The sequence below is a fragment of the Paroedura picta genome, chromosome 1 (genome assembly GCF_049243985.1).
Source record: "Paroedura picta isolate Pp20150507F chromosome 1, Ppicta_v3.0, whole genome shotgun sequence".
Lineage (NCBI taxonomy): Eukaryota > Metazoa > Chordata > Lepidosauria > Squamata > Gekkonidae > Paroedura > Paroedura picta.
In genome coordinates, this window is record NC_135369.1 from 55,925,952 (window position 1) to 55,945,595 (window position 19,644).

The window sequence follows — 19,644 nt, forward strand, 5'->3', positions numbered from 1 at the left end:
GTGCAGCCCTTAGTTATTTGAAATAATATAATACCGGAACAGCTGTTCAGAACCCTCCCACAAACTCACACATGCAGAGGCACATGAATAAAACCATATCATGATTCTATTTAGTGACCATGGGACCTTAAAAATAAACTTTGGCTATGCAGATCTCTTTGTCCTCTGAAGAATGGAAAATATTATCTACTTCAGACCCTGCTGAGTCTCTGAAAATTCTTTGGATACTATTGCAGTAGAGATGGCACGGCTCTCAGCAAAGGCACACATTATGTGTGAATAGCGATTGGGCAGGAAGGCAAAACAAATAAGATTATTTATTCAGATTGATTTATTCAAGTTCTTGTCTTTTCATCTCTGGACTACTTCTTACAAGTTTCTTTTTAAAAGGATCCTTGTGATAGGCACCTCAGCAAAGTATTTTTGCAGTGGAATCAACCATCACTTGTCGAAGGCATTGGAGAGGTAAATCATCATACAGGCAGGATAGATTTAATGCTACGGATGACTTACTGACTTGTGTGCAATTGCTTGATTGTTTAGGACGGAAATACAAGTACAACCTCCCCCCCAACAACCCAAAAACCTGTGATGCAGTTAAGAATGAAATATGCTGTTTGGATGAAATGGCTCAAAGTGAATCAATTTTAGGAAAAGTGGGAAAGAAATACAGCATCCAAGGGAGGAAGAAAAATGCTGATTTCTAATTATATCACCAAATGATGAACCTACAAGCACGGTATCATTTCCATTGTAAGTACCTTTGCTGCAAATCAAAATATAATTATCACAGCCCATTGGGGCATGCTACTAATTCAACATCTTTGGACTCCAGAGCTCAGATTTGAAATGAAAAAAGTCATTCTTAAGCTTGAGAGGTCCTTAACAGTTTTCCTTTTTATGTTTCTCTTTGGTCATTGAATGCAAAATGCTACATTTAAAACATGCTTTATTATTTATTAAATAGGTGGAAAATAAACATCTGTTTTCAGTGCTTCTTGACAGTGTGAATATAATTCAGTAGTTGAACAATTATTTAGTTATAAACTAATCCTAATTCATTATCTAGGAACCAACCCTGTACAAATAGGTTATTTAGTTTCGAATGGGATCTGAGAAATCTAAGTATGTACAGAACTATAGGACTGGTAGACTTTCAATATTTTAGTCATAAAAATGCATTACATAAATAGTATCAGTATGTAAAGGCTGGATCATGCAACCATTTTCCTTCTACATTTTCCTAATATACTGAGTTAAATATTAAAGTATAACATGAGTATGTGCAGAACAATCGAAAAACAGTTACCTTCTGGCAACTGTCCACTGCAAGAAATATCTGTTCCTTGATTAATTGACAAATGCTACATAATGGACACTTGGTGAACATAAGCCTGATCTGTTCTTAGAATTGTAGTGTTGCCATTGTTTTCTAAATAGAATATTTAGCACATAAAATATTTGAAAATCCACTGTTCTGTCATGTTTCAAGGAAAATGTATGTTATGAATGTACTATGCAAAGTAGTCTGACATCTTTCCTACCCAATAGTCAAGTGTTTAAGGATTATGAGGTAGAAAAGCAGGGGCAACTACACCCCCCCCCAACATGTTTTAACATCTTAATGTTTTATTATGTCTAATTTTTATATTCTGGTCTGTGACCATATAAATAAAGGAATTAATGAAATGAAAAGCAGGGGATGAAAAGGCAAGTAGTCCAGAGATGGAAAGGGTTTCCAGGTTCTCCCTGGCAGAGATGGGGGGGGGGGGTTAAAGTTGCCAGATCCAGTTGGGAAACTCCTGGAGCCTGGGGAGGATAGTAAATTACAGAATCCACCCTCTACAGCACCCAGTTTCTCCAGGGGAACTGATGTTTGTAGTCTGGAATAGAGATGAGCTGTAATCCTGGGGGATCCCAAATCTCACCAGGAGGCCAGCATCCCTAGCAGCCTCCTATTCCAATGTCTTTAACTGAGGCATCTATTACCGATAAAGGCAGAAGCTGGCTTGTGAAAGGCTGCATCTCTGTAAGATGGTGGCAGTAGATCCATGGAAAGGCTATAGGGTTGGAAGGTGAGTTAGGAAGCCTTCCCACAGCTCTTCAGTTTTCATCAAGGAGACTGTTGTGGAAAGTGAACTGAGATGCCTGGTTTCATGCTTAACCTGAATCTGAAGCTTCTGACCTGACCTGAGAATGGAGAAGAGAAAGAGGGATATTTGTAAGCATATCATCATTGTGGTCTGCTTACAAATATCCTTCCCAGGTCAGAAATGAATTAATCTGCTATTAAATGGCTAGCTGGGTGACCTTGGGCTAGTCACAGTCCTGATAGTACTGTTTTCACAGTACAGTCCTGTCAGAGCTCTTTCAGCCTGACCTACCTCAGAGGGAGCCTGTTGTAGGGAGAAGAAGGGAAGGATATTGTAAGCTGCTTTGAGACTCCTTCTGGTAGTGAAAAGTGGGGTATAGAAACCAACTCTTGTTATTCTAAACTTTGTAGCTGCACATTAAAAATGTAATACATAGTGTGGTCCTATGGACTGAGAAGTAAAAATGGCCCTGAGCATTCCAAGCTGAGCAGACTCTGGTGCAACAGGCTACTGGTCCAGGGCCATTCAGCTCAGTAGAACTGGCAGTGGGCATTAACTGCTGGTCTTTGACCATAGAATAAACAAACAAACAGTGGGCATTGGCTCACCCACTGCATCTTCCTCCAGACTGGCTGCAGTGCATGGAAGAGACAATTGGATGGTGTAATTTGGTATGGTGGGAGAGAACATGGTGTAGTGGTTAAAAGCGGCAGTCTCTAAAATGGAGAATCGAGTTTGATTCCCCAGTTCTCCTCCAAATGTAGCCAGCTGGGTGACCTTGGGCCAGTCAGAGCTCTTGCCTACCTCACAAGGTGTCTGTAGTAAGGAGAGGAAGGGAAGGCAGTCATAAGCCACTTTGAGACTTCTTCAGATAGTAAAAAAGCAGGGTACAAAAATACAACTCTTCTTTTCCTTATTGATGAAGACTTTGAGCAAGTGCCCTTGAGGTGCTGGCAGAGTTTCTGGGGCATCGCTCTGCTTTCTCTTGGCCATCAGCAGCCGGCTAGAATAGTGGTTCAGTAGAAAATGTCCTTGTAAGTTAAATTTCCAGTTCTCCCCATCCTTTGGTGTGGGAATCTGAGGTTACTTTTGTCCAATACTAGTATTCTTTCATTTCCCTGTGAATAATGCACTGGGAGGTGACAATTTAGGATTTTCAACCTCCAGGTGGAGCCTGGAGATTACAGTTGATCTCCAGATGATATAGATCAGTTCCCCTAGAGAAAATGGTGGCTTTGGAGGGTGGATTGTATGACAGTGTACCGTGCTGAGGTCCCTCCTGTTGGCAGTGTTTAAATGTGTAGAGGTGCTAAGTACTGGCTGGTTAACAAATACATAGCTGTATTATGAAGAGAAACAACCTTGCAAGTAAGAGAGGAGAATAAGAGTCCTAACTGTCTAACTGTTGTTTGTCATCTGAAGACAAACAGGGAAGAAGTTTCTCAAAGGAGCAGGAAGTCTCCAATTGAGCCAATCAGGACATAGGAGGAGATTATTTTTAAAATGCCAGGAAGTTCCTAGTCTAAATATGCTAACTACACATCTTTTATTTATTTATTTATTTATTCATTCATTTGTATTTATATACCACCCTCCCTTGTGGCTCAGGGTGGGTTACAGAAAATTTTAAATGAGTAACAGTGCACAGAATAAATTTGGCAACTGTGTCAACATTCTTAACACCAACAATTATAACATATCATATTCAGGTAACTATATCAACAGTCATAACGTCATCAACAGCCATAACATGATATAACATGTTCAGGTGACATTTTGTCTACAGTGCCATAGAGTGTGTTTGTTTGAATAGGAGGGGAGTGGGGGCCCAATAGATGCTATCACTGGCCTCAACCAAATGCCTGGCAGAAGTGTTCTATTTTATAGACCCTGCAGAACTGGAATAGGTCAGAGATGGCTGGGATATCCTCTGGGAGCTCATCACCAGGTGAGGGACAGGATAGAGAATGACCTGGCCCTGGTCATGGCCACATGTGCTTCTTGGGGCAAGGGATCACTAGCTGTTTGGTATTGGCGGAACGTAGCATTCTTGGGGGGTCAGGGGTCGGCAGAGAGATGTTCTCTCAGATATGCTGGACCCAGACTGGGTATGGTCTTAAATGTAATTACCAAGACCAAGCTTGATCTAGGATTCAAGTCATAGCCATTGCAGCTGTTGGAGTATGGGCCAGATATGAGCCCTCCAAGATGTTCTTATGAGAACCCTGGCCAGTTGTAGTTTCCAGATCAAGGATAAAGATAACCCCAGAAAATTGCAGAAATCCAGTCTAGAGGTGCCCATCACATAGATCACTGTGGCTAGGTGATCCGGGACCAAGTAGGGCACTAGTAGTTTGGCATGGCATAGATGGAAGAATGCCAGCTGCTCTACTTTTGTGACCTGTGCCTCCATAGAGAGAGCAGTGTCTAGGATCACATCCAGATTTCTGTCAGAGCGAGCTACTGACAGTTGTACCCTGCCCAGGTTGGGTAGTCATGCTTCCTCAATTAGACACTTCCTGCCCAGCCACAGGACCTACATCTCTGAAGGGCTGATCTTCAGACAACTCTGCTTGAATCTGGGTGTCCATCCATATTCTTCATATCCTGTTGAATCATGCACATTACAAATCTTGCATATTTCAATACCATTTCTCAAGATCTAATGTACATAGTCCTTGAGGTTCATCTTTTTTCTGTAAAATCTTCTGGGATTCTTAGAAAACCCATCTGCATCTTGCAATTTTCCTTCCTGGAAGCAGGTTTGTGAATGTCCATGTCTGGTCCTCAACCAGAGCTCCAATTTCCTCCTCTGCAATCTTCTTCCACCTTTCTGCTTTCTGAGCATCTTCTCTATGTCTTCCTATGTGTAAGGTTCTACCACAGCCTCTGATATAGTTAGACAGGAAAGTCTTGTCAGTAGTACTCCCTTATTTACTCTAGTTTAGCGATCCCCAACCTGTGGGCCGTGGACCACATGTGGTCCTTCGACTAATTGGAGGTGGGCCCCGAAGAACGCCTTCTCCCTCCCCCCTGGCCCTTTACTTCATCCCCCCCCCAGCCCTTTACAATACACTTCATTGTTGTGGCGTGTCTGTATCTTATTTTGAAGGGATGTTTAAACATTACCATAGTGATCAGAGAGCGTTAGGGCAGTGGTTGAGAGTAGAGGAGCAAACTACCCCCCCACCGGGCCTCAATAAAAGGCGTTGAGTGGTCCCCGGTGATAAAAAGGTTGGGGACCACTGCTCTAGTTGATCTTCTGACCACAGCTTCTGCATACATTCCAAAGCGCATAGTGTTCAGTTGTACTGCTTCTGGTTGTTGTTCTATATTCTCTTCCATTTGTGTGGATTCTTTGATGTTTACCTTTTCTGTATTTGTAGGTTTTTTCTTCTCATCAATGTAGACTGTGTAACAAATCTTTATAGTTTCAATTCTTGGAATAAGCATCCTATATCCTTTACATCCTAAGGTAGCGATCCCCAACCTGTGGGCTGCGGACCACATGTGGTCCGTCGACTAATTGGAGGTGGGAAGCGAAGGACGCCTTCTCCCCCCCCAGTCCTTTACTTCATCCCCCCCCGCCCTTTACAACATTGTCTCCCATCACTCCCAGATGGGACTATCTCATTGCAGAGAAATAAGCTCAGGGTTCCCACTGATTTGTCATTGTCATGAGTTAAAATTTCCATGAAAATAAAATGTTCCTTATGTTCATTGTTGTGGCGTGTCTGTATCTTATTTTGAAGGGATGTTTAAACATTACCATAGCAATCAGAAAGTGTTAGGGCAGTGGTTGAGAGTAGAGGAGTAAACTACCCCCCCCCCCACCGGGCCTCAGTAAAATTGTCAAACTTTGAGTGGTCCCCATAATTTGCTTAGGTCTCATGCCTGTCTTGCTTTATTTCCCCTTGGGAACATAGGCATGGGCTTTTGACCCAAACAAGTTCAGGTGGTTCATGTACACTCCATAGTTCATAGTGTATATTTCTGGCACCTTTGTTAAGTAATGTAGTCTGTAAGTAGTTAGCAGTATTAAATGCTTCTCCCCAGTATTTTTCAGGTAGCTGCACTTCTAGGAGCATAGAATCATAGAATCATAGAATCATAGAATCATAGAATCATAGAATTGGAAGGGGCCATACAGGCCATCTAGTCCAACCCCCTGCTCAACGCAGGATTAGCCCTAAGCATCCTAAAGCATCCAAGAAAAGTGTGTATCCAACCTTTGCTTGAAGACTTCCAGTGAGGGGGAGCTCACCACCTCCTTAGGCAGTCTATTTCACTGCTGAACTACTCTGACTGTGAAAAACTTTTTCCTGATATCTAGCCTATATCGTTGTACTTGAAGTTTAAACCCAATTCTGCGTGTCCTCTCCTCTGCAGCCAACAGAAACAGCATCCTGCCCTCCTCCAAGTGACAACCTTTCAAATACTTAAAGAGGGCTATCATGTGCCCTCTCAACCTCCTTTTCTCCAGGCTGAACATTCCCAAGTCCCTCAACCTATCTTCATAGGGCTTGGTCCCTTGGCCCCAGATCATCTTCGTCGCTCTCCTCTGTACCCTTTCAATTTTATCTACGTCCTTCTTGAAGTGAGGCCTCCAGAACTGCACACAGTACTCCAGGTGTGGTCTGACCAGTGCCGTATACAATGGGACTATGACATCTTGTGATTTTGATGTGATGCCTCTGTTGATACAGCCCAAAATGGCATTTGCCTTTTTTACCGCTGCATCACACTGCCTGGTCATGATTAGTTTACAATCCACAAGTACCCCAAGGTCTCGTTTACACACAGGGCTACCTAGAAGCGTATCCCCCATCCAGTAGGCATGCTTTTCATTTTTCTGACCCAGATGCAGAACTTTACACTTATCTTTATTAAATTGCATCTTGTTCACATTTGCCCATTTTTCCATTGTGTTCAGATCTCGTTGAACTCTGTCTCTATCTTCCGGAGTATTTGCCAGTCCTCCCAATTTGGTGTCATCTGCAAACTTGATGAGTAGTCCCTCCACCCCCTCATCTAGATCATTAATAAATATGTTAAAAAGTACCGGGCTGAGCACCGAGCCCTGAGGTACCCCGCTACTCACCTCTCTCCAGTCTGATGAAACACCATTGACAACAACTCTTTGAGTGCGGTTCTCTAACCAATTCCCTATCCACCTAACTATCTGAAAATCCAGATTGCAGTCCTTCAACTTATCCATCAGAACATCATGGGGAACCTTGTCAAAAGCTTTACTAAAATCCAAGTAAATGACATCAACCGAATTTCCCCGATCCAGCAAACCTGTTACTTAGCATATATTGGCACATCTTGGAAACGTAACAATTCTTTCTTCTATGCCCTTCTGTTCTGAAGTGTATGGAACAGTGAACTAATGTTCCATTCTTTCATTAACCAAATAGTCCTTTATGTCATGATTCACATATTCTCCTCCATTGTCTGTGCAAATTGCCAGTGATCTTTCCTGGAATCTGTTGCTTACCAGATTACCACTTACTGGTACTTGTCTTTTCTCCTTGATTAAATAGGTAACTATAAACTTAATGATCAATAAAAGAATATATTTGTTTCCACTAGGGATCTTTGTCTTTATTGGACCATATATATCACTATGAATTTGCTTCAGAGGGTGTTCTGTCTGGCTTGTCTCATGTTCTTACTGAACCTAGGCCTTGTTCCTTTAAGATGAATGCACTGCAGGAAGTTTCTTTCAGTATTGCATTTGGTTGTCTGTATGCCCTTTGTCAAGTTATGGCTCCCAAGTGTGGCAACGGCATTATTATATCAACATGCAAGATGTCTATAGCCAATAACATCTCTTATTATTGCAATATTTAGTCAGGTTTGCATTTTCCATACGTATATCTAAAGCATACAAATCCTTCTGCACTGTCCTAGTTGCAATTAATTTCCCTCTTTGCTTGATAAAACATCTTTCTCCAGATGATGACACTTTTCCTTCAGCTTCAATCCTCAAACTGTTTTGAGCTGGCTTATTACTTCAATCAGAAACAGTTTGCCTTTTACTTCAATTTGCAATACAGGCCCATTCCGCACAAGGACCAATGTTGCCAATTGGTTTCACAAAGCAATATCGGTATTTTAAATAGTGGAATCACGGCGTTCTGCATACCTTCATTTGTAGTGGAATCCAGTAGTGTTTCATTCGTTCCCCACAGGTTTCTGGTCTTGCAGGAATCACTAGAAAGGAAGCGATTTTTTCTGTGCTTGTTCCTGCCCCTGGCCGTCAATCAAACGAACAGCCAATGGGCAGTAGTTATCATGCTCCCGAAAAGCCCCTTTCCCTTTAAGCACAGTTTTAAAAAAAACACACACACACACGTTTCAACGAATATGCCTTGAATCTTCCTAACGTAGAGTCCCATCTAGCTGGTGTGTGAGCTGGCGAGTCATCGTTACCATGCTCCCCCGAGTGGAACCCCCCCCCCCCGCACGAGCACAATTTTTGGCCAAAATTAAAGGGAACTGGCGAACAGAGCTGTGTTGTGCTTGGGGACTTAGGAGAGCTTTAAAGCACTTCTGTGGAGGGACTGTAGCCGGAGAAGCCTCGCTGGGTGAATGAAGCCTCGCTGGTTCGTTACTTTCCCCGCTCGCTCCGAGGAAAAAAAATGGCGATCGCTTTGCCGGAAGTTCGGAGGAGAGAGCCAGGGGGAGGGACTTTGTTGCAACCGCTACATTGAGAACGCACAGGTCTTTTTCGCAAGTGTTGCAGGTTGTTGGCAGGAGTGTAGCAATTTTCTGAGGGTGAATCCACTTTTCTGGATTCCCCGGAAATCACTACAACAAAGCGATTTTCGCGCTAGTGTTGCAGGAGTGTTGCAGATTGCTCACAACGTCATGCGGAATGTAGTTTTAGTGGCGAAAACAAAATGCAAGACTAGTGCTATATTTAAGTCATGCGGAATGGACCACAGTATTTTTAGAAGTCTTTAGTAAACTTATTAAGAGTAACACAATTAATTCTTGTTGAGATTTTTTTGCCTGCACATTACAGATCTTGCATATTTTAACACCTCCCCTCCTCAAACGCTCCCTTCCCCAACTTCCACCTCCAAAATCCCCAGGTATTTTCCCACCCAGAGTTGGCAACCCTAGACCCATTGACCTTTTTGGACACTAGAGATTACAACACTTTTAACAATCAAGGTTCTCCCCAAAAGAAAGTCTGGGAATTGTTGCTTCCTGAAGGGACTATGTTTTTAAAAAACATACAATATTGATGTTCTTCTGGTACAGGGACGAAATAAGGCTATGTACAGTCATGCAACTTTTCCTAGCTGCTCACTAATGCCTATCCCTTGGGGGCAATGAAGATTTGCAGAAATACAATAATGCTTTAAAGAAACACAGTAAATTCACATGTAAATATACTTTCTTGGGAAATCAACACTCCACCCTTTCCATTTCTAGATTTCTCTGTGTTGACACTAATTTAATCTGTTTGAAGACAAAACGGAGTACAATTTCAGAATCTGTAGTCTGCAATATGGAGTGCATGTTAGTACCTTAAAAAAAAACCATAAAGTGCTTATCTCTGGAAGAAACAGTTCTAAATCTTTCTAAATCTTATTTAGCCTATGCTTAACAGAACCTTTTTGACAGCTAGTGCTATTCATTCCTCATCTCAGCACCAGTTTCCATAGAGAATGAAGTGACCATAGGTCTTTGAAAATGTAGTGTGATTTTTTTTAAAAAGTTTTCCCTGGATGAAGTCTTGTGATAAACAATAGGAAATATTTAATGTATTCCTGGGTGCCCAAGGAGAAAACAGAAGTTAATCATTAAGTAGCCAGACTGAGAAATGACACTTTTAATAATATAAAATCCATGCAAATAATGCTCAGTTTGCAATTTAGTATACACAACAGCTTATCAAGTACAAAACATACATGCATGAACACTCACGGGGCCAAGGTAGACCAGATGATCCATGATCATATCTCCAGTGCAAATTTTTAAAAACACGGTAGCCATGGGGACCCTCAGTTTAAAATACCTATGCTGATAAGGCAGCCACGGATGGATTTTTTCAGTATCTTGAACACACAGAATTTTCAGCCAGAAATTGTGTGCACTAACCTCAGTCACAAATGTGTTTTTTTTTTAAAATCTTAGTGACTTAGGTTAAAACCTAACACAATTCTCCATAGGACTGAGAGTGGTCCGCTAGTTCATGTGACTTCTTCCTAGGGGCCTTTTGCAAGAGTCTGTATGTTTTGTGATGGGAGACCCATGGCTGTATATATAAGGCCCCAGGATAAATCCCTGGCATCCCTGAGTTGAACTATTCTCAAACAATAGCTGTTATAAAATTACCCCCCCCCCCCACACACACACCTTTAACTAGGAATCTTGAAAGGCCTAGAAATGCAGCATAGAAAGAAAGTGTTCCTGAAATTATAATATGAGGGAAATCCATCAAGCAGGGGAACAGGAGCCAAGGATCACAAGAAAAGTCCTAGCCTGTGACGGGAGGTCTTATAGTCTTAACAGGTCATGGGAAATCAATGGTCTGGTTGGGTGGCTTAAATCATGCTGGAACATGGTAAAATATTATTGCTTTGGAAATTTTTCAGTTTGCAGTCCCAGGGTAGCTCAGTGTGCAGCAATGTGCAGATTCTTCTGAAGGTTCTAGCTGCAGCCACTCTGAATAAAGGCACATGCAAGGCCCTAAGACATTTGCTTCTAGATAATGGTGAGGAGGCTGCCTGCTTTTCTATATCACCGTGCTTTGCCTTGATGTGGACACATGTGAACCAGAAAACCATTCCAGTGTGCATTCAACACTTATCCCATGCACAGAAATCTACATACTTCTGTGTAAAAGGATCCTTGTGGATCAGCTCCAAATCTTGTCCAAACAATGAATAACACTTCAAAGTGCTTGCAAACCAGCCAAGTGACAATTGGCTGTCTTGATCTGTCTTCAAACTACAGCTACCTCTGGCTGTGAATCTGATGAAACTGATGACACTTAGATTGAGAAAGAACATGCACCCTGGCTAATTGAAACACAAGTTTAAAGAGAGTTGTTTTGGAAGTTATGCAATAAAAATAAAGTCAGCCACAACCCAATGGAGAAGCATCTAAGTGAGTTCATGGCAGGGAAAGAAGCATATAATTTTCAGCATCGCTTGCTGCTCAAGACAGTACCGAAGCTACAATTGGTGCTAAATGCAGCAGTTAGACTGCAGATGGGGTTACACTTTTTGGACATTTTACCTTTAAGATCATTACTTTGACTATCAATTTTCTTTTGTGTTCCGTTCAAGATGCTGGTCTAAAAGTTCTTTTTGATCTGGTTTAAAAGCTCCTCATGGTCTCATTTGCCCCAGCACGATTTGCCCCAGCACGAAAATAGGTCAACTAGTTTTTCTTTATTTGCAATAATTTAAATTAATCAATTGGCTGATCTGTCACTACTTGTTTCAGTACTCTGATAATTTGGAAGGTGGGCTGTGCTAGGCTCTTGCCTGCATTTCGGACAGATCCACACTGACTCCAAATTCAGCTGGCCCTTCCAGCAGCCTTGCTTATCACAGCTGTATGTGCAAAGAGATGTCAAGCTTCCTCCCTCTCCTCTGATATGCTGCAACCAGGGTCAAAAGATGCCACTCAACACCAAGGGGCATTCCTTCACAGCTCACTAGGGATATGCAGTCAGGTCTCCCCATACTATCTTTTCAGGTTTTTTTCAAGTATATTTCCCAAATGTATCTGAAAAACTGAAAAAAATCGCCCCAAAAATTCCGTATAGATTTGGGAATTACTGGCAAACCAGGAACAGCAGTTTAGGGTTGAAGTGGACTGCTTCAGAAGACAACCTGCAAAACAGCTGGTGGGCAGCCTCCATGACAGCTCAGCTGGGGCTCTTATGGACTGTGGGACCGGCTGCTTTACGGTCTCTGCTGGGCAGTACAGTTTATACCAGGCTGTCTGCAAAATCCCAGCAAAGCCCAAGGAGAGAGCTCTCCCCATAGGATCTGCTGCTTTAGTGGCTCTGCTAGGTAGTATGGTTCAAACTCCCCCAAATTGGACCCCGCCCAAATATGGGATTTCTGAAAAATTGTGGATCTGAATACTTTCTTGGTATTGGGATCCAGTTTTTGGAGGGAATCCTGGAGTTTTTATAGGTCCAGTAGATCCAAATTGTAGAAAATAAATTGTAGACCCCTAAAGTGCACCCTGTCACTAGGCTTCAGACATCGCCCATCACACCTGATGTGTCAGGGTGCTTGCTGATTAGCCCTACCTATTCTAAGCAGCCCATCCTACCCCTGATAACTAGTTACAGCCTAATCAGTTTCACAACCAGGCCAATTTACATAGACAACACACAGCTAATAAGCAAAGATCTTCAAATTTGGCTGAACTGGTAACATCTCCCCCTCCTGCAATTCTTGCTTAGCCCTAAATATAACAACCAGCTAGTTCTGGGCTGCCCTTAGGGAAGGAGGGTGGGTCAGATGCAGTACAACTGGTATAGATAAGAGGGGGCAGTTGAATTAAGCAGCCTGCCACTGCCTCCTGATTGGTTGCCCAGATTTGCTGTGATCCCATTGTTATCTGAAATTAATGGGGCTGAGACAAATTGAACCACAGCATAATCTGCTGTGAATGTGTCATCTAAATGTGCTTGCAAGGCAACTTCACTCCTCAGACTAGGGTAGATTAGAAGTTCCTTCGTTAGATCAGTGAAAGCTGTTTTGCTTGATTTCTGTACAATGGACTTTTCATGAAGCAATCTTCAACCTTGCAAAGACTTTGGAAGCACTGGAAAGCAAAGCTTTTCTAATGTGTTTTTGATGCTCTATTCTATTTATTTGTAGTGTATTTCTGCAAACTGAGATTCTAGCTTTGCTCATTGAGAACAGCTCTAAGAGAACTGTGACCAGTCAAAGCGCCCCCTCCCCCAGGTGGCTGCATGTAGAGGAGTGAGAAATCAAACCTGGTTCTCCAAATTAGCGTCTGCCACTCTTAACCACTACACCATGCTGGCTCTCTGAGTGTCTTTGGAGTACCAATTTGGATGGCTTCAGGTTGGACATGTAGGGGGAAAATATCACTCTACTTCATAGGAATTATCCATATTTTGAAATTAGGATTTTATTAAAATATTGAAAAATATTCTCTAATAACTTCAAATTTGCTTCTGCACACTTGGCAGTTCAGTGGCCTGCAGGTCTAGTCAAACTCTGCTGAAGAGTCTTACCACTTTATTGTTTCGCCTGTGATTTCATTGTATGGGGTTGAACAGGGTCGAATAATTAAGGTGACAGCTGTGCCATTTCCTGGTTTCCTAGAAGAATCATAGAATCATAGAATCATAGAGTTGGAAGGGGCCATACAGGCCATCTAGTCCAACCCCCTGCTCAACGCAGGATCAGCCCTAAGCATCCTAAAGCATCCAAGAAAAGTGTGTATCCAACCTTTGCTTGAAGACTGCCAGTGTCAAGAATCAATTTGATCCTTTTATTCAAATCAACAGAGGTAGCTATGAATTAACTTTCGTCTCAAGACATTTCAGGTTTTCATGGATCTGGTAAAATCTTATAAAATTTTTGGAAACATCCCATCCTGAGCCATATGGAGGATGGAGTAGAGTTGTTCTCTCTTGCCCTGCAGGGATGGACCAGAACCAATGTAATGAAATGGGTTGTGAGTGTCCTGCATAGTGCAGGGGGTTGGACTAGATGACCCATGAGGTCCCTTCCAACTCTATTATTCTCTGATTCTCTGATTCTCTGATTCAAAACAGAATTTTGAATGCATATTTTGTTTGTTTGGGACTAGGCAAAGGTTTGGTATCTCTTTAAATTCCTCCCAAATACATTGTACATGTATTTGCAGCTCATTTTCAAAACATTAGCTTTTCTTGCTTTATTTTACTGAGCCTGGTTTTTTGCAGCACTAGAAGTGGTAGCCTGATTACTATTATAATATTATTCAACAAACTAACAAGAACATTATTTTCAAATATAAAATGCTGTTTATTGAACTGTTCATGTACAAATGTAGTGTTATAATAACTTTGATCTGGAGTCTCCAGCCTCTTTGTCCTTTATATAGTTGAGAAATGGCTGCTTTGCTTCTCTTTCTGATTTTCATTGAATTTCAAACCAGTAATGTATCATTGTCTAAAAATGTAGAGTTAGATAATTGAAAAGACCAAAAAGAAAGGTCACATCTCTTGCAAACAGCTACAGACATATAACTAGAAAGGAAAACCATGGAATGTGACTGGAGAAAAGTGAGTTTTTGTTGTAGTGTAATTTTTTCTGTAATGACTATTGCAGTTTATAGGTATATTGAACTATATTCCTTATGAATACAATGAATTCATATGCTTAATGCCTATTTCTATTATCCTGCATTCTTTCATCCTTTGTATTATATGCCATTTATTCAATTTGGATCCTCAATCCAACAAACAGAAACTTTTAAAACACATAAATATAAAACAGCAATTAAAACATAAAGATATTGGAAGAAAAATGTGCTCATGCACTTGCATGCACAGATGAGCTGGCTTCGCTAAGAGTGGCGGGAAATAAATTCTGATGACGATGATGATGATGATGATGATGATGATGATGATGAAGGAGATAGACAAATCTCCCTAGGGAAGGAATTTCACAGATTTGGAATGATTGGGTAAATTCATATGGAAATAGGCAGTCCTCAATAAATGTGGGTCCCAAGCTGTACCGGACATTAAAAGTCTATGCCAGTACTTACAATTTGGCCCAGAATTAGGAGCCTTTTCAGATGGAATAAGTCTAGAGTGAAATGCCCCCCCCCCATGGCCTATCCGGTCAACATTCTGCCTGCATCATTCTATATCCATCCATCCATCCATCCATTCAGGGCGGTTCACATAGAACAGAACAGGAACAATACAGATACTGTATCAAATATAGTATCTGGACACTGCCTTCAGAGAAAGCCCTATCTGTAACAACGGGCTTGCTGTTATATAATAATTCACTAAGGGCTGAGTGGGCATGGCCTGTCAGAGGCAAAGCGCGTCCCGATTGGGCCCTGCCTCAGACAGGTCATGCCCACTCAAGACTTTGGCCCAATCACTGGGCCAGTGTTCTGACAGGGCCCGCCCACCCAGCCCAGCTAGGGACAATCTGGAGACATCACTACCAGTCTGCCCCTGACCACCGCAGTGAGAGGAGGTTGGTAGAATGCCGAGGCGTATGAGAATAGAGGCTTGGAAAGCTCATCTGTAACCACTATGCCACAATTCCCAAAGGTCAGTCCTCTCCCACGCTCAACGAACATTCCAAACCACAGGTTCTTGACACCCATCTCTCCACACCCATGCCCTCATTTGTCAGCATGCCACCACAACCTCCCACACAACACACACATTCAACTCCATGTCCTTACAGACTGAACAACTCCTCCCCTTCCCTTTCCCACCACCAAGCTCTAGCACCCGTTGTATTCCTGGATACAATGGGCTTTGCCCCTAGTGTAAGTATATTGCAGTAATATAACCTAGTATATCTAAATGTCACCAGGTCATTTACCACAGTAGCCAGATCTTTTTTGTTTTACTCCAGAAAGGCAACAGCAGGCTCCCAAGCACAGGCACTGAGCAAGCCTAGACTTGTTTAACTTCATGAAGATTACTGAAGCATACATCTTCAATCATATTTGGAACTGAACAAAGAAAAGATTTATTGTGATTTGATTCATTCATATCAATCTCCCATTTGCTAATAGATTTGCACTTAATTCTAGATTTGCAAATTAATAGCTGTCAACACATTTAAACATGAAGCTACTGTGTATTTGTACATAAAGGATTAGCAAAAACACTGATATACCTTCACAGACCATATCAAGATGTTGCACATGACTGTTAATATATGGGGAAATGCCAGATTTTGAAGCACAGCCCTTTAATGATCTTATCCCTCACACAATTGTTGCCTCCTACAATATTTCTACCTAATACTCTCAGTTTAAAGGTGAGAAAACTATAACTGTAAACATCAAGGAAAATTGAGCAGTGAGAAAAACAGCTGAATCAAAAATTAAAGTAAAACAGTCATCAGAGAATACTATGGGTATTTTTTAGAAAAGATATAGGTCATCTCAGAAGCATTATTCTTCCTTCTTCATTCCATTCAGTTAGGTTCTAATCATTAGATTAGATTAAATATTTTTCCTAAATATTTGTCACCATTTTTTCCCAGTTGGAGAACACTTATCTGTTCAGTGTTAGTGCTTTTTCTGAACACAATTGGGAAGATTTCCCAAGGGGGAAAGGTCAGTTACAGTCTGATATTTAATGACTTTCAATGGAATAAAACTCTTCACAGTGGATGGGGCAGTTTGACAGTTGGATAAACAACTGGGCCCTTAATTCTCATAGGCCTGCAAGAGAAATCAACTCTTCTTATTCTATTTTCACCTGTGAGTACATATCACAGTGTGAAAAGTAAATCTTACATTCTGCAGAGAAGCTTGATAAACCATGTGTGCTGCATGGAAGCTCGGAACACAAACCTTGATTCTTGTGAAGTGGTGTCCAGCAGTTTCAGGGTAATGGAAAGCTATCTAAATCCTTGGGTCAACATTTGCTGTTGCCATTCTGGAGGTTTGGTTGTTGAAATCAGAAAGGGGCTCAAGGTAACTTAATGTGCTCCTGTCACAACTATCGGGATATGCAACATGAATTTTAATAATGTAGTACTGTGCAGCAAACTATTAACTTGGGGCAAATTCTTGTCTCTGATCATTAGTTCTGTATCTACAAAACACAATTCTATACTGGATAACATCAAATGTATTTTTGCATACAAGATGTTGAGTGGTGAAATAAAAAGGTGCTAATGGTGTTGTTGGTATCCATGGTACTTTACAAAACACTCCAGGTTCTCTGGCCCAAAGATCTTATAATCTACACCAGTCATTCCCAACCAAGGGTCTATGGTAGATCTGGAGGGGTCCGCAGCATATACCCTCCTGCCTTAATGGAAACTGCTCTAAATACTGCAGAGTCGAAATGTGTGTTGGGTTTTCAGCCTCTCTTGGCCACTGGTACTTTTCCATTGGTTGGTTTTCAGTGCAAGGGCTCTTGGGACTTGTAGTTACTGCGTTGTTTCCTGTAGCAGTTTATTCTATGTAGATGTTGTAACATCTGCTATGGGCCCTGCAGCTCTAGGGGCCACACATGCTGCCATCCCAGCAAAGCCTCTGAATTGAGTGATGGGCAGCTTTCCAAAGAACGCATGCCCAGGAAGCTTGTGTGCTTACTTCTGGTGCTGAAAGTATCCAGATGCAGCATGTTCTACCTCACTGTCTTCGACTGAAGTGAGGAGCCATGCTGCCTGGTAAAGCTGAAGAGGGCTGGGGGAAAACATCACTCTAATAGGCATATCAATTCTGGTGACATAGGAAGAGGCCTGGCAATACCACTTCCTGTGATGTGGGAGTCGTCTGCGAATGTCACATCCGGTTGGAGTGTCTGGGTGATGTTACTTCTGGTGGCATGTGACTTCTGAGGGTGTGGCCAGGTGACACTACTTCCAAGGGTCCTTGAAGCCTGAAGAATATTTGGGGGGGGGGGTCCTCCCCAGTCAAAAGGCTGAAAAACACTGGTAGAATCTACACATTTAGTACAATGAAACCTCAATGTCCGGGGAGGGCAGGTGGTGTCCTGTGGGTCTGCTGAGTCCCGGTGTTGCACTCTTCCCTGATGGCTCAGGGCAGTTCACATCAAAATACAACACAATATTAACATAGATAAATTAAAACATCAATAATTAAAACATCCCCAGCTAAAGCCAAAGATAAAATAAGCTGCAAATCCCTCCCCCCTCTCATTAAAAGATTCCTGCTGTTCAAAGCCCCTGGACTACTCTGGCAAACAGGTAGGCCTTGCAGTGCCTCCTGAAGATCTCCAAGGAGGGGGCCTCTCTCACCTCTTCAAAGAACTCATTCTTCTGAGCCGGAACTATGATAGAAAGGCTAGGGCTCTGGTCAATGCCAAGTTGTAGGATAGCCAACAGCTGGCTGCCTGATGACTGTAATTGGTACACAGGGACCTATGGAAGGACAGAGACCTTCTTTGTTTCAGTCTCCCTTTTGACTGAAAGTTAAATCAAGGAATAGAAAATCTTTAACAACTGCTGTTTTTTCACTGCCAACCTTTAAATTTGGTAATTCCTCAGCAGACATGTTGAGCTTTTGATGGTGATTTAAAATCCAAGCAGAAAACTAGGACAGAAAACACAAAGTGCATTATTGTATGGAGGGGGAAAGTCCTGGGGTCTCACGGGCATTAAAGTGGTACTGAAGGGTAGCCCTTAAGGAGTTGGTTCAAGATGGTATCCTGATTAGATACACCAGCACAATGCTCCTGACTTGATTGTGGTTTTAAGATATTTGTTTTACTTTGTGCACCCAACTTCAATAAAATCCAGTGGTCTGAAACCTTCAGTAAAAGAGTTGCAGCTGAAAGTTGGTTTTGTTTGTTTTTGTTGCTGGTATCCTCCCACACAGATAGGGTTGAAGAAAATACAGTGTTCTACTCCAGAGCAACCAGGCTGCAGATCGGAGAAACAGCTAAAGCAGGATTGCTTTCTTAAACATAGTAGTTCAGACAGAATCTTGAAGACCATTTCCAAATCTGTCTCACTTAGTAACAGATTTCCTATGCTATGTCAGGTCTCTAGAGCTGACAGGGGGAGGAAGATACAACTCTCCTTAGGAAAAAAACTGCTGAAGAACTATCTGACCTGGGCCAAATAATGCCAGAAAAATCAACACAACAGGCAAGTAATCTGGGTAGTCCTTTATGCTCCCAGATGAAAAGAGAAGATGGGTGATCTATTAGGTCCATTCCGCACAAATTAAATGTAGCTGAAGTCTTACCTTTTGTAAATGCTATTAATTTAACGTTCCGCATGACTTCATAAACAAACTGCAAAACTCCCGCCAAGTTCCAGTAACAATCGGGATTTTATAGCGCTTAGGGGGAAATCCAGAAAAGTGGGTTCCCCCTGAAAAAACACTACACTTCTGAGCACAAACCACAACAGCAAAAGACATGTGCATTCTCAAAATAGCGGTAGAAAGTATGTCCCTCCCTAGCTCTCACCCCCGAGCTTCCGGAGACGCGATCACCAGGCCCATTCCGCACAAGGTTCAATGTGGCAAATTGCTTTCGGAAAGAAAAAACGGAATTTTAAATAGTGGAATTCGGCGTAACGCATACCTGCCTTTATAGTGGAATCCAGTTGCGTTTCAATCGTTTCCCACAGGTTTCCGGTCTCGCCAAAAATCACTAGAAAGGAAGCAATTTTTTCTGTGCTTTGTCCCGCAGCCGTCAATCGAACGAGCAGCCAATGGGCGGGTGTTATCATGCTCCGGAGAAGCCCCTTTGCCTTTAAGGACAAGTTTTTTTTTAAAAAAAGAAAAACACGTTGCAACAAATATGCCTTGATCCCTTGATTCCTTGCTTCCTCCTAACTTAGAGACCCATCTAGCT

The 19,644-nt window shown here is 42.0% G+C and overlaps 1 protein-coding gene across 3 annotated transcripts in view; it reads left to right on the plus strand.

Annotated features, from left to right (window-relative positions):
* The first annotated feature begins 227 nt into the window (after nt 1–227).
* The window catches only part of KCNK2 (potassium two pore domain channel subfamily K member 2), a 176,248-nt gene continuing 156,831 nt past the window's right edge, over nt 228–19,644 (plus strand). The window contains exons 1-2 of one of the 3 annotated variants that reach the window (XM_077339291.1): nt 228–465; nt 544–753. In XM_077339291.1, coding sequence (XP_077195406.1) covers nt 720–753 — 34 coding nt within the window. In that variant the 5' untranslated portion in view covers nt 228–465; nt 544–719. Of the gene's footprint in view, nt 754–19,644 lie in introns of all 3 variants that reach the window. The other 2 variants (XM_077339282.1, XM_077339300.1) reach the window with 2 other exon arrangements.